The 13,568-nt window shown below is 43.9% G+C and overlaps 1 protein-coding gene across 2 annotated transcripts in view; it reads left to right on the forward strand.

Annotated features, from left to right (window-relative positions):
• spag9a (sperm associated antigen 9a) overlaps positions 1 to 5,969 on the forward strand; it is a 28,889-nt gene extending 22,920 nt beyond the window's left edge. For both annotated transcript variants that reach the window (XM_069674124.1, XM_069674126.1), the window contains 10 exons: positions 156 to 366; positions 870 to 986; positions 1,173 to 1,253; positions 1,341 to 1,408; positions 2,584 to 2,732; positions 2,840 to 3,011; positions 3,238 to 3,351; positions 4,185 to 4,361; positions 4,616 to 4,753; positions 5,617 to 5,969. In XM_069674124.1, the coding sequence (XP_069530225.1) occupies positions 156 to 366; positions 870 to 986; positions 1,173 to 1,253; positions 1,341 to 1,408; positions 2,584 to 2,732; positions 2,840 to 3,011; positions 3,238 to 3,351; positions 4,185 to 4,361; positions 4,616 to 4,753; positions 5,617 to 5,735 (1,346 nt within the window). In that variant the 3' untranslated portion in view covers positions 5,736 to 5,969. The remainder of the gene's footprint in view (positions 1 to 155; positions 367 to 869; positions 987 to 1,172; positions 1,254 to 1,340; positions 1,409 to 2,583; positions 2,733 to 2,839; positions 3,012 to 3,237; positions 3,352 to 4,184; positions 4,362 to 4,615; positions 4,754 to 5,616) is intronic.
• Positions 5,970 to 13,568: the final 7,599 nt, after the last annotated feature.

Raw genomic sequence — 13,568 nt, forward strand, 5'->3', positions numbered from 1 at the left:
AAAGACTCTTAGAGTCTTCACTCCTCAAAACCCAATGAGACACAGGAAATCTACCCTTCTCCTTGCACAGTTACTGTCGTTTACTTTGGATGTTGGACCAAAACTCTTCTCTGTATCATTCTTCTTCTTAACCCCGTGCTCTGCGATGCCCACAGTCGAGCTGTCCAGAGAGACCAGTCCGGCAGAAGACGGCGTCCCCACAGCGGAGGAGGCGACAGAAGCGACGGAGGCTAACGCAGGTGTAGGCGAAGAAGGAGAGGAGGAGCAGGCAACAGATCCAAACCAGCCGGGGATCTACACCGAGCATGTGTTCACAGACCCGCTGGGGGTGGGACCCACTGACCCCAATCCTGCTGACACAAGGAGGTGAGCTACGATCGTCCTGGTGATCACTCTAAAAATGTTGATGTTTTTAGGGAGAGCAGACGGGCTGCATTTCGGTTCCTTTTTTTTTAAGGCTTTTAAATTGCAAAGTTCACATCTTTACAGTTATTGATCATTTTATATTTGTAGTTTATATTTTATATTGTCAGTTTTATTTGTCTGTTTACCTTACCTGCCCAGGGACTGCAGGTGTACTGAAGACCCAGCTTTCTTGCTAACTCCGGCATGTTTCCTTCCTTCCTGTGTTTTTACACTGATGCTCAATAACAGGCTTTGTCCCTATTTAATAAACTAATAACTAAATAAATCAGAGGTGAGACATCACCTCTACTGTTTCAACATGTCAGCTTGGTCATCAATTATCTTTAAAAAGAGCGGATTTGCCTGAAGCAAAGAAAACTTGTTAAGTCACAAACATCTGGAAATTAAAAATCTTCTAAATAAAATCAGAAGAACTGATGAATCTTCTGCCTCCTGTGATCCAGGGGCTCTGGGCAGGATGGTGTGACTTCCCTGCCAGAAGACTCTGACCCCTCAGATGGGGAGGTCCTGAGGATGAGCAGCGCGCTCCCCACCATGTGGCTGGGAGCTCAGAACGGATGGTGAGTAACTCAACAGCCACTAGAGGGCGCTGTTAGTGCAGCAGCAAAATGTTAGGGCTCAGGATGACATAAAGAGAGGTGATGAAAGTTTGCACGTTTATGAAATAAAGCCTGTTATAATGTAATTAGTTATTGTGTGAAAATTCCTCATGAGTCACTTTTATCACTCTTTATCTCCCTTTAAAGTCTGTACGTCCACTCCTCTGTGGCTCGATGGAGAAAGTGTCTCCATGCCATCAAGCTGAAGGACTCCATCCTCAGCATAGTGTGAGTACAAAGTCAGATGAGGACACAAACATTAAAAGAAAACATGCATCTGTACATACAGGAAAATGATCTTGTCTCTGGTTACAGGCATGTTAAAGGGAGAGTCCTGGTTGCTCTGGCTGACGGGACGTTGGCAATTTTCCACAGAGGCATCGGTAAGTGTGCGGGTTGGTGCTTTTTGTGGTCGAGGAAACTTAAGATATCAGTTGTAGTTATTTTTTTAGTGTTTACACTAAAACTCTGTTGGACAACAACAACAACAACAGCAGCAACAAAACTGCAGTTATGTTTCTCCTTTTATACAAAATGAGTTGTTTAAAGTGCTTCACAATAAAGTGAAGAAACAGATTCAACAAACAGGCAAATAACTGGCTGCAACAGATCTCAGGGGCCTCAAGAGAATAAAAATCAACAAAGAATTAAGACTATAGGCCGGTCCCAAACTGAAGTTCTTTAACGTGATTAAAAACCGGTTTGTAAACAAGTAAACAACTTTTAAATCAAACATAAAAGGCCCTGGCAGCCAGTGGGAGCTAAAAATGGCCTCTCTCTTTCTTGTTAAAAACCTGGCAGTATTTATGAATTGTAGTCATCATCACCATCACCGTGGGAGAAAGCTGCTTTGGTCACATTCTTAAAGGAGCAGTTCGCCCCTGGAAAAAGCCGCTCTCAGTCAAAGCTGGTGTTCTCTGTAATCGATAGAAGCAATAATATTTGAAATTGACGCCATAGCTGTGGAGAAAGTTGTACAAACAGCTCGTGGTTTCGCCCATTCTACATTCCTACAACACCCAGCGTTCATTGCGCCCCTCCCTCTGAAAGGAACAGCCCAGCGAGAGACGCTGGAGTGAAACGCTACCGTTTTCACTGCAGACAACGGCTCAGAGCGGGACAGAATCTGAAACACAGCGAGAATATACCGGTGGATCATGTAAAAAATCATCAGGTCTGCAGTCTACATTTCAAACCTGACGATTTTGAACGAGACATGACATCGGAGGCGGGCGTCCTAGATTGAGGAAGAGTAGTTCAGCGAGCTCCATGACCTCCGCCAGATGACGCATTTTACGTAGTCTGGTGGAGGTTTTCCAGGGCCCATTGGAGAAGCAAATCGCGTCGTCCAAAGGCACAGAGCGAAATTGCATTTTTTTTCCTACCATCACGGCATTAGCTCCTCATAATAGCATGATAGGACTGTGGTCCACGTTAATGCGTGATTTAAAAAGGAAGTCTGGGTCGAGGATTATAACCAGGCTTTTTTTTTTTTCGACCATGTGATATATTTTATGCAACAAAGATTATTGGTTCTCTCTTTGTTTCTCTCGAGCAGACGGTCAGTGGGATTTAACCAACTACCACCTGTTGGATCTGGGCCGGCCCCACCACTCAATCCGCTGCATGACAGTCGTCCATGACAAGGTGTGGTGCGGCTACAGGAACAAGATCTACGTCATCCAGCCTAAGGCCATGAGGATAGAGGTACCGCTGTCATTAAATTCATTAAATAATAATAATCTATAACCAAACCTTTAATTTAACAGAACATTTCCACAATATTCTAACGCCAATGTTTCACGTCTGAGCAGAAGTCGTTTGACGCTCATCCCCGTAAGGAGAGTCAGGTGCGGCAGCTGGCCTGGGTTGGAGACGGGATCTGGGTGTCGATCAGGCTGGACTCAACTCTGCGCTTGTTTCACGCACACACCTACCAGCACCTTCAGGACGTGGACATCGAGCCCTACGTCAGCAAGATGTTGGGTATGCATACTTTCTTACATCCTTCTCTTCTCTGGCTTTAATGTGACCAGGACCTTGTTTTTTACTTTCTCCTAATAGGAATTGAGTACTTACAGTATGTAGCTTTACGATCATTACCTAACTATTATAGCTACTTATTAAATTAATAGTAGATACTGGCTGTCTGCCTCAAGATCTTCTGCACCTGAATTGATTCTTCATGTAAGCATGTGTTCTGTGTGTGCAGGTACGGGTAAACTGGGCTTCTCGTTTGTGAGAATCACAGCTCTGGTCGTGTCCTGCAGCCGACTGTGGGTGGGGACAGGAAACGGCGTCATCATCTCCATCCCGCTGTCTGAAGGTATCTCACACTCCGACACTCTTCACTTCCAGTGTCACAGTTTGATTCGAGTCAGAAGGAATTTATAGTAACCAGTGCTGGATGAAGAGATTGATGCACTTCCCATCCCTTTGTGTCAGATGTTAAGATTGTTCTTGTGTTGTGTGTGAGACTCCAGGAAGTCACTGCAACTGACCAGAAAAAATAACAGCACAGCGCGCATTTTTACGCTCTTTTTGTTTTACTTATTAAGAGACATAACATAATGTTTGCATGTTAGCTCAAAAGACGTCTTCATTAATTAATTGTATTGATTAATTGTGTCATCCTTGGACAGAGCAAGACTAGCTGTTTCCACATATCAAATCTTTAAGCTAAGCTGATCTGCTGGTGCAGGTGTCGTCATGTGGCCCCTACAGACACGAGAGTGCAATGATCATTTTAATTCCCTGCTGCTGTGCATCCTCTCTGCATCTTGCCTCATGATTTATCAGCATCCCAGATTTCTCAGACAAGACGAGGAACTATTTGTTGAATAAAAGACGACCGTTTTGCCATCGATACAGGTCTCACGCTAACAGAGCAGCTTGCACGAGACGACTGGTTCATATATCACAGCTCTGTTAAGAGGAAATGAAGAGTTCAGTTCGCTTTCAAACCTTTCTTTGGCCTTCCCCTAAAATGTTTTGCCTTTTCTCATTCTTATTCTGAAATCTGCTTGTTTTTCACTCACAAGTCGTCTTTTTTAAGTCTCTATCTTCCCTGCTTCACTGCGGCACAGAGATAAAGACACATTGAGAGAGTGTGCACATTGTGATGCAATAACTGTTGTTTCTTTCTTTGTGATCCTGCAGCCAACATGACGACGGGAATAGTGCCAAATCGTCCGGGCAGTGCTGTCCGCGTTTACCCTGATGACGGTTCAGACTGTGCCATGCCGGGTAGCTTCGTGCCATACTGCTCCATGGCCCACGCCCAGCTGTGTTTCCATGGACACCGAGATGCTGTCAAGTTCTTTGTCACCGTGCCAGGTAGGGGACAATAGCAGACAAACTGTGGAAGCAGCTGGCGGAAAATACAGCACAGAGAATAACTGTGAGCTGAAATATGAACTCAGGTCAGAGGTTAAAAAAATAAAGCAACTGTGTGAACGTGACTTGTTAAATTCATTACATCAGTCTGCTGGGACATTATGGGCAGCTGCTTCCTGATCACAGCTTCCACACAGATGTTTTCATTTCTGTGAACATGCACGTTTTTGAGTCTGGGTCGCTTCTCCTCACAGGTCAGGCGATGCCCCCTCCAGGCAGCGCAGATTCAGGCTCTGACGACCCTCCGTCTGAATCCTCCGACACAGCGACGGCTGAGCCCAAAACATACCTGGTCATGAGTGGAGGCGAAGGTTACATTGACTTCAGAATGGGTGAGTTGATGCACCACTGGCATCAGGAGGTGGAGCCGAGGAGTAACTGCAACAACTATTTTGATTCTAGTTGAATCGTTTGAGTTTTTCAAGCAAATGTATTTAATATTTTCTTGTTACATGTTATTAAATGTTAGAATTAGCTTTTTCATTTAAGATGCTAAATTAAGTGTTTGGGTTTTAGACTGTTCGCTGGACAATATAAACAATTAAAGTGATAATCTCTGAGATCTCAGTTTTGTTCTCTTTGGCGCCTCTAATGGTGATAAACGGTAATTGCGGGAGCACACTTCCCAGATATCCAGACAGTGCTGCATGTGTGACGTCCACGGTTGGCTCCGGTTGTAACTCTTGATTTTCCTGGCTGACGGTCGCTTTCCTTTTCAGACTGTTTGCTTCATCTGAGTGTCGAGTTTGTTTCTTTTTCTTTGGATTTTCACTTCTTGTTGAAGTTGTATCTGTAGTCATCCATCTTTTCTTTGTTTGTTCAGCCATAGTAGATTACTGTTTACTCGCAACACTTGCAGAGAGTGGAAAAGCAGCCGCTTAGCTCCGCCTACCCTCTCTGGCAGACCAACCACTGCTGGCTGATGGAAAACGCGTCACTAACTGGGCGCTGCTTGTGATTTTCTCTGTGAAAGTCGCCACAGACAGCCAGTCTGTAATACTGCAAATGCAAAGGCTTTCATCAGTGGGCCATAGGCTCAGTCACCATTGTGTTATCTTATTCGGCGATAGACTTAACAGACATTTATTTACATGACAATCTTTGAGATTATTACTTAAGTAACTGAATGAATTAACGTTGCATGTCTCCATCTGGTACGCTGTTTGTTTGTTTGACCCATTGTCCTTCTCGTCAGGTGACGAAGGCGGGGAGTTGGACGGTTTATCAGAGCCTTCAGCCAACCAGCAGTCACCTCCTACCAAGGTGGAGCAGAGCCACCTCATCGTCTGGCAGGTCACAACCTCTCATGACTGAAAGAATAAATCACAGACTCTTGTCAACGCCAGGGCCGCCCACCAACCCCGCATGCCCCCAAGTTTTTAATTTCATATTACTGATCGTTCTTAATGCCTGAGTAGTTGACTACTTTGTAAAAAAAACAAAACAATTATTTTTAGTCCATGTTTTGTACAGTTTATTCTTTATGAATTTGAAGTGGAATCCGTCCAAGATGCAGGTGTTCCCTTCTGCTGGGGTGCATGTAGGTGAAGCCGGTGCACACGGGAAAAAGGCGACTGCAGGTGTTAGTTTGTTCAGGTAACGTGTGGACGTGTTCGTCTTCAGATGTTCGAAAGGATTCGAATGTAAAGGATAAAAGGGAGACGTGCTTGAAGCATTAAAACGGAGCAGGAAGTTTTAGGTTAAACTGAAGTATATTTTATATTATACACACGAGACTTTTACATTTGTAAACCACATGTGTGTTAGTGTGTGAGCGTCAGGTGTGTGTAGGCATTCACTGAAATCTTTCATGTGTGGAGCATTTTTATTTTCTACAATTAGGACCAGGTTTAAAATATTATGCCGATAATTCAAAGTGTATCCAATAATTCAAAAGGTTAGATTCTGAGGCTGATTACTTTACTGTGTAGGCAGATTATTAGAGAAGCAGCTTGCACGTGCCAGTGGTGAATACATTTTGCAGGAGGGTGACACATTGCTTGAGAAGGTTGTATTAATGTTGAATGATTCAGGCCTGATTTACCACATAATCGAGCTTTGTGATATGAGTGATGTCCGTGCAGTTTGGGTACTTAAAGGCTTCCAGTTTACTGTACTGAACTGTAGGTTAGCATTAGCTTGCATGCAGGAATCCTGCATTGTTGTCCGTGTGTGTGTGTGTGTGTGTGTGTGTATGCGTGTGTGTATGCGTGCGCCCAGTTGGACGTTTTTACGCTAAACTTGCCTGTTGTGGGAGGAAAATCTGCCTGTGCCACCGGTGTGGTGCTCCCTGTTTGCTTCAGCTCATTGGCACTTTAAAATGTTACATGTGGAGGTTGTGAAGGACACCCATGGTAATGTACAATACACTACTGTGTGCTAATTATACGAAGGGAACAAAATATATGTTTGTAGCGATCTGTCATCCCAGTAACCAAAGGACGAAACAAGAAGCACCGTGAAACTGACTATTTCATTTTATATCAAGTCTCATCATGTGAGGGAAGTCGTGTGTATTCTCCGGGGGTCATCCTGTCGGGAAATAAGCTTCAATAAGGGAATAAAAAAACGTTTCTGTGGCACCTTCGAATGCACATGCAGACAGCACTAAATAGAGTCTCTGGATTTCTTCATCATTCCTTTAATTTGTTGTTAGAAAAAACAGTTATTGTCCTTCTTTGTTATGCTGAGCATCATGAGTGTTTTGTATCCATGAGTGAGACATTTTTATTAAGTAACCTGACAGCAGGATACCAATACGACGCAGGTGTTTTATTTGTTTTTATATCTGAGAAGTTGGGCCAAGATTGCTCTCCAGTCCATTTCAAACTAGTAACTTTATATTGTGTTTTTGCCATTCCAGTATTTATTTCCACTGTGTTGGAGCCAGTCTTGGTTCAGAATGTAACTTTCTACATGATCAAAATATAAAAGGAGGCTATTTTAAAACAAAATAGTCGATGAGTTTACGTGGTTGTTAAAACTGGTTAAATAAAAGAAATTCATGTAATCTTGTTGGAAGTTTTTGACCAGCCATGAGATCAAAGTGTGCAACAATAACTCTGTTTGGAATAACATTCATGTACTAAGCTATGCATGTTTTTTTAAGAGAATACTGCTCTGTTTTCTGCTAAATCTCTGTTAATGCCACCGTTTTGGGTGGGGTGGATGTCTGTGTGTGTGTGTGTCTGTGTGTCATGTGTACATGTAGGAGTTCGAACGCAGGACATTTGTCAGTGTGTGTTTGATTTTGCAAATGTGCGGTGTACGTGTGCCCACTGTACGTCCATCTGTAATAACCCAGAGATCAGTCACATTTACCCACTGTACCGGCTTCTCTGGACGCCATGACGGTGGGTCCTCCTGGTCAATGTTTGCTAAAATAGCATCATAGCCTTATTTTTAACAATCTATTAAAATCAGTTTCATGGAAACGTTTCTGTTTGTGTCTGATTGTTGTTCAAATTAAATCGCTGTCAGGTTGTGAGACCAGTTAGTCTGAAACCTCTCAGATCATTTTAGATTTCCAAGAGACGAAGATCCCTCCGATGCCACGACCAATCAGAGTAAAGAAACGTAGTGTTTGGCTGCTGGGCTCGGTAGCCTGAGCCGGACGGACGGCCTTACCACTTGTACATAATAATAAGGTTTATTTGGTATAGCACCTTTCACAGAGCAAAGTCACAAAGTGCCTCACAAAACACCACAACACAGCGATGTGTCACAATAATAGTAATAACATAAATATGCACGATTACATGAGATGAGGAAGGTGTGTCTTCAGCTGCTTTTTAAAAGCCTCAGGAGAAACTGCAGAGCGTATTTGCATCGGAGTTTTCCAAAGTGTTGAGCTACAACTTTGTGAGCGCGATCACCTGTAGTTTCCAGTCAGACCCGAGCGACGACAAGTAGACACTGGAGACCTGAGGGATCTGCAGGTGATGTAGGGATGCCAGTTTCAGGGTTGCCAGATCAGGTTGACAGTTTTCGGTCCAATTCGATAAAAAACAGCTCAAATCACAACCTTGCCAGAAACGCACGTAAAACTGCAAAACCATTACATAGGCATAGAACACAGACCATAAGCAATCAAAGGTTCATATCTGCATCAAGTAACCAAAGATAAAATGTTCGATACATGTCATATCACAACCCAAAAAGACTCCACTTAGACAACCAAATACACAAATTGTTGTTGGCGAAACCACAATAAAGTGATCGAATACTGCCATGAAATGTGACAACAAAATCCAACCTATTCAAAAACTATAGCATTATGGAGGAATGAAACAAAATCAAGCATAAATAAATAAAAAATATAAACGAATATGCCATGAATGCGCCAAAAGTATTAAAAATAAGGAATTATCTAAGCATTAATTAATTGATAACCCTGTATTCATAGATAGATTGAAAACAACTCCTGTCAAATCGTTGTTTACAAAGTTACTGACGTGCAAGAAACAAAACTTCCACCATTGCTCTTCACTTCATCTGCATCTACGTCATTTACTGTACGCCCTGTGTTCTGCAGGGATGATTCTATTAGTCAGTCGTTAAAAATCCTTCCCTTTAATTATTGCGTTAATGAACATGGTAAAAAGACAAAGACTCCAATCAGAATCTGAGGTATTTCACTAAATGCAACACACAGAACAACTGTCTTATTGCCACCAGATGGGGCTGTATGTTCATCGTATAAAATGAGCTGCGTGTCCTCTCTGCTCCACAGCGGTCATATTCTAATATGATTTTTATGTCTGATGACAAAATACACGACAGCTTTTTGTACAACGTCTGAAGCTTCATAAAGGCTGAAGGCTCCATCCGTCTGCTTACAGCTCATGCAGTCTGTGCATATAGTCTGCAGATCTAGTATCATGATGAATGTTAATCCACAGTTTGTATATTCAAGTTGGATCCTCAGGCTGTAAACAGCTGATATCAGGAGGTCAAAGAGCAAGTGCTTGTTAATGCTCAGGATGAGGAAACTCTGCTGTGAATGGGGAAACACAAACATCATGTTTTCCTTGTTAGATGCTCTAATCTGTGCTGTGTTCAGTTTATTTATTATCCTCAGCCAGTAGGAGGCTGAGATGTTCAATGCTCCTCTCAGCTGCAGCATCACCACACAGAACAATTTCCGTGAAATTACATCACAGCGTAAACCCCACCTCCCTCCCCCGTCTCTCTCTTTGTCCCTCCGTCCCTCCTCCCCCACTCCTCCTCGTAAGCCGTGCGTGGGCTGCCAGCGAGGCCTGCACATGTACAGAGAGCTCTCTGACGTCACAGCGTTGTGAGTGTGTTGCAGCTCAGACGGGGGATTCTTGGGACTGTAAAACGCCCAGCTGGTGCTGCATTTCAGCTGAGACGCTGCAAAAGGAGAACTGATCCCAAGTTCCTGTGTCAGGAGCGTACCCAGCAGACAGCGACGCAAAGTGTTCTTCCAACATCAGTTACAGGTTCTGCATGAAGAAATGTTGAGCCATGACGATAAGCAGGGGGCGAATCCAGACTTTTGACTGGGGTTACTTATGCAGGTGTGGCATGAAGTATGAGCAGCAACATGTAAATCTTCTTTTTTGTCTTTCTAACATAAGTCCCGCCTCTGACAAGGCAAATTGCCAATCATAGTTTAGTTTAGATTTTGGGGTGGCACCTGGGGTGGCCAATCAGATTTCAAGGGGGAAACTGTGGCCTTTTTTACACTGCGGTTCCGCCTCAGCGCCGTAACGAAGCTCCGCCACCTTTGTCATTTTACACTGGACCACGCCCCAGTGTGTTTTTACAGAGCAAAACATGCGCGAGGTGTAAACAAACAGCGCGTCCTTCAAATACACACACACACAGCGATGTTCCGGCCTCTGTTCCGCCTCTGCTGCCGGCTCAGAGGCGGAACGACTTCGCCCCACCATTACGCCTCGTTTTACATAGAAGATCAAACGTACCAGAGGCGTAATAATCCTGCCTTGAACTGGCAGTGTAAAAGGGGCTTGTTACACACCTGATGTGCGCTTTAATTCGGCTCATTGTAGAGAGAAGTAAACGCTTTCTAAACTGCTCCAGAAGCTAAACAACTACACATGGTGAAATAAAAAGAGGATCTTTATAAATATCGTGATACTTAAGTGTATCAATCATTTCTATCTCCCCTCTTTCTGAACTCAAAGAGAATTGTCACACAAGGGGGAGTTACAGGTATGACTGCTCATGCTACAGGATAAGAATACGGTTTGTTAAAAATGATATTTAATTATGTGATCATAGAAAATCTCCACAGATATAAGTAGGCCTCCTTGTGTTTGTCTTTCGCTTGGTGAAATGTGCGGATGTTTTTCTCTGGAGAGGCTGCTACAATTATTTGGTGTGAAAGTCATCACCTGTGCTCGTCTCCGCTTGTTACACAGCATGGACTCACAGGATCAGCTGCAAGATCAATACTGTGATCGCTCTGTAACACAACGTCAAAGGAACTTCAGAGAAAGGAAGACGAGGGCCGAAGAATTTCATGAAAAGAAAAGACAGGAGGCAAAATGTTCCTGCTTTTCTCATGTTTCTCTTCTTCACCAGCGTCATGCTGAATCCTCCTGAGATGCATCCTTATGAAAGCTTCCACGAGGTGTAGTGCATAGATGAGATAGTTGCAATACTTTCAAGGCTGCCTGTGGTGTGTCAACATAGCGGCTGAGTAGTGTGCTGATTTATTTTGGAGGCATTTCAAAATAAGAGTCCTTCTTGGCTCGTGGTGAAAGGGGCTGGATGAAAGCAAAGTGAGGAAGGTGAGGAATCCAAGAAGTCTGGAAAAACAGAGAGTGGGGAGAGAGAGAGAGAGAGACGGGAGGAAGTCAACAGAGAGAGGGGAAAGAGGAGAGGCTGAGCAGATGACACTGGAGTGAAAGATATGGCAGTGGTGAGGGGAGAGGGGAGGAGATGCATCTGCTCGACTCCCCCCTGCATTAGTGCAGCTGGAAGACTTGGTAAACAAGATGAGGGGTGTGCGTTTGCATGTGTATGCGCTCGCATTAGCACGCTCTCTGCTCGTCAGATAGTGTTGTTTTCTCTTTAATTCTTTGTTTCCAAAACGTGATTCTCTGCAGACAAACGCTGCAGGCCTGTTGAAAGACAGTCCTCAGATATTTGAACACTAGCAGTCAGTGCGTTGGGGTTACGACACTATTCTCAGGGAAGCCATCATGACTCAATTTAACTACAGGATGCCCCTCCTGTTTGATGAAAAAGGGGCCTCATGCTGCTGCTGCAAAAAACCCTGCTCTTCCAAATATTCACAAGAGAAGAAAAGACAAACTCTGCCCACAGTACAGGTGTTTCTCCTGTGTGTGCCCTCTGCTGCTGAAGGCGGATACAGCAGGTTAAGCAGCAAACAGTCACATCACTGTTCCATCAACAGAGCAAGGGGCATCTCAAGAGGCAACATCCAGGGCTGAGAGATGGAAGTGCAACAAACTGTAGTTCCTCAAGTGACCACTAGAGGCTGGCTCCAAAAGCGAGTCAATCCCTTTATTATAATGAAACTTTAGAGCAGAATTCAACATGTTTACAGGCCGGCTGAAAAACCTTTTTTATGCAAATACCTGAAATGAATTACTCCGTGTATGTAATGTAATCCGTTATTCTAGTGTTATTGATATGTTTTGACTTGATACGGTTTGTGTCACCATACTTTGATTATTAGTGTTTGTCATACATTGTTTTATTTGTCAACCAGTGAATACGGGTCAGGATTGTTGTTGAGAATGATGATTGTAAACTAGCTCAATACCGGCTAATGAATTAGCCACGGGCACAGACTTCACTAAGTCCCGCCCCCCTTGGTTACTGTTGCTATGCCTGTCAAGCTTTCGTACCAGCATGTAAATATTGTGGCGTTTTCAACTATAACAGTGGGAGATGTTCAAATGGAAATCATAGCAAATTTCTGGAAAAACAGTTCCCAAGTATCAGAGAGAAGTCGACAGAAAGGACGGCAATATAATATAATCTGTCTGCGGAGTGTTGAGAATGAAGAGGACATAAAGATAGAGGCAAAAGCTCACCGGTCCCAATGCAAGCGTGTTGACAATTCATGTTTAGGACAGTCATGCAGAAACAACAGTGTTCTTGCACAGCAGGGTAAGTCAGTATATTGTTTTATTTTAAGCTTTTTAGCTATGACGCCCTATAACTTTCATTATCTAATATGTTTTGTAATGTTATGTAAAGGCACAACAGGAAAGCCCGACAAAATCCTGAACAAGTTTGCCGCAACAACGGCACAAACCGAGGGGTGGTCGTAGTGAAGGCCAGACAGGAGACCAGCGGGGGTCGGTTGACTGTCCTCCACACTTTATAATCCATGTCCGACGTCTCTCCTCTCGAGTTTTTGGAATCTGAATCTGACATCCTCTGAACTTTTCTCCTTGTTCTGAAAGCTTGACAGGCCTCCTGCTCCTAGTTACAGTTGCTAACGTAGGATTGGACGGCGGCCGTTCAAGGGAAGGGCTTACCGAAGGGTCAATTTGCCAACACCTTGCTCCTCAGCAGCTCCACCCTCTCTTCCAAATATGGTCACTTCCGGTTCCAGAAAACCAACATGGTGACATCTTTAAAAAGAAAGTTTATAAAAATATGGTTAAGGTCACGGTCGCTATGTCCATTATTTATACAGTCGATACTATTCTACTGAAGCACGACGTCCTGAACTGTGAATATGTTAAAAAAGGTGTGTTTGCCTTAAGAAGAGAGCAGACAGCTGTCCACGTGTGTCCCCTTCTTCTCACACAATATTATAACCTTCAGCATGAGTCTCTGTTCGTGTGTGTGTGTGTGTGTGTGTGTGTGTGTGTGTGCTTGACTGTGTGCACATAATCGCATGTGATTTAAAGGCCCTCCTCGGCCCTGGTGAGCGTGCCTTTGGCCCCCTGTGGAGCTACACAGTATTTCACCGTGATGGGCTGGGCTAAGCACTTTGTGAGCCAACACAGCAAAGCAGCGCAGCGTGAGGACCATAAACACAACACGAGCCTGCAGGTGAGGCCTCATCCAGCTCAAATCTCTTTAGCTACAAAATAAACAGACAAAATGGGCTGGTGGTTGTAGTGTGTGTGTGTGTGTGTGTGTGTGTGTGCGTGCGTGTGTGTGCCTATTTAT

The sequence above is a fragment of the Semicossyphus pulcher genome, unplaced genomic scaffold (assembly GCF_022749685.1).
Source record: "Semicossyphus pulcher isolate SPU_LCO1_2020_fin unplaced genomic scaffold, fSemPul1.0.p SCAF_23, whole genome shotgun sequence".
Lineage (NCBI taxonomy): Eukaryota > Metazoa > Chordata > Actinopteri > Labriformes > Labridae > Semicossyphus > Semicossyphus pulcher.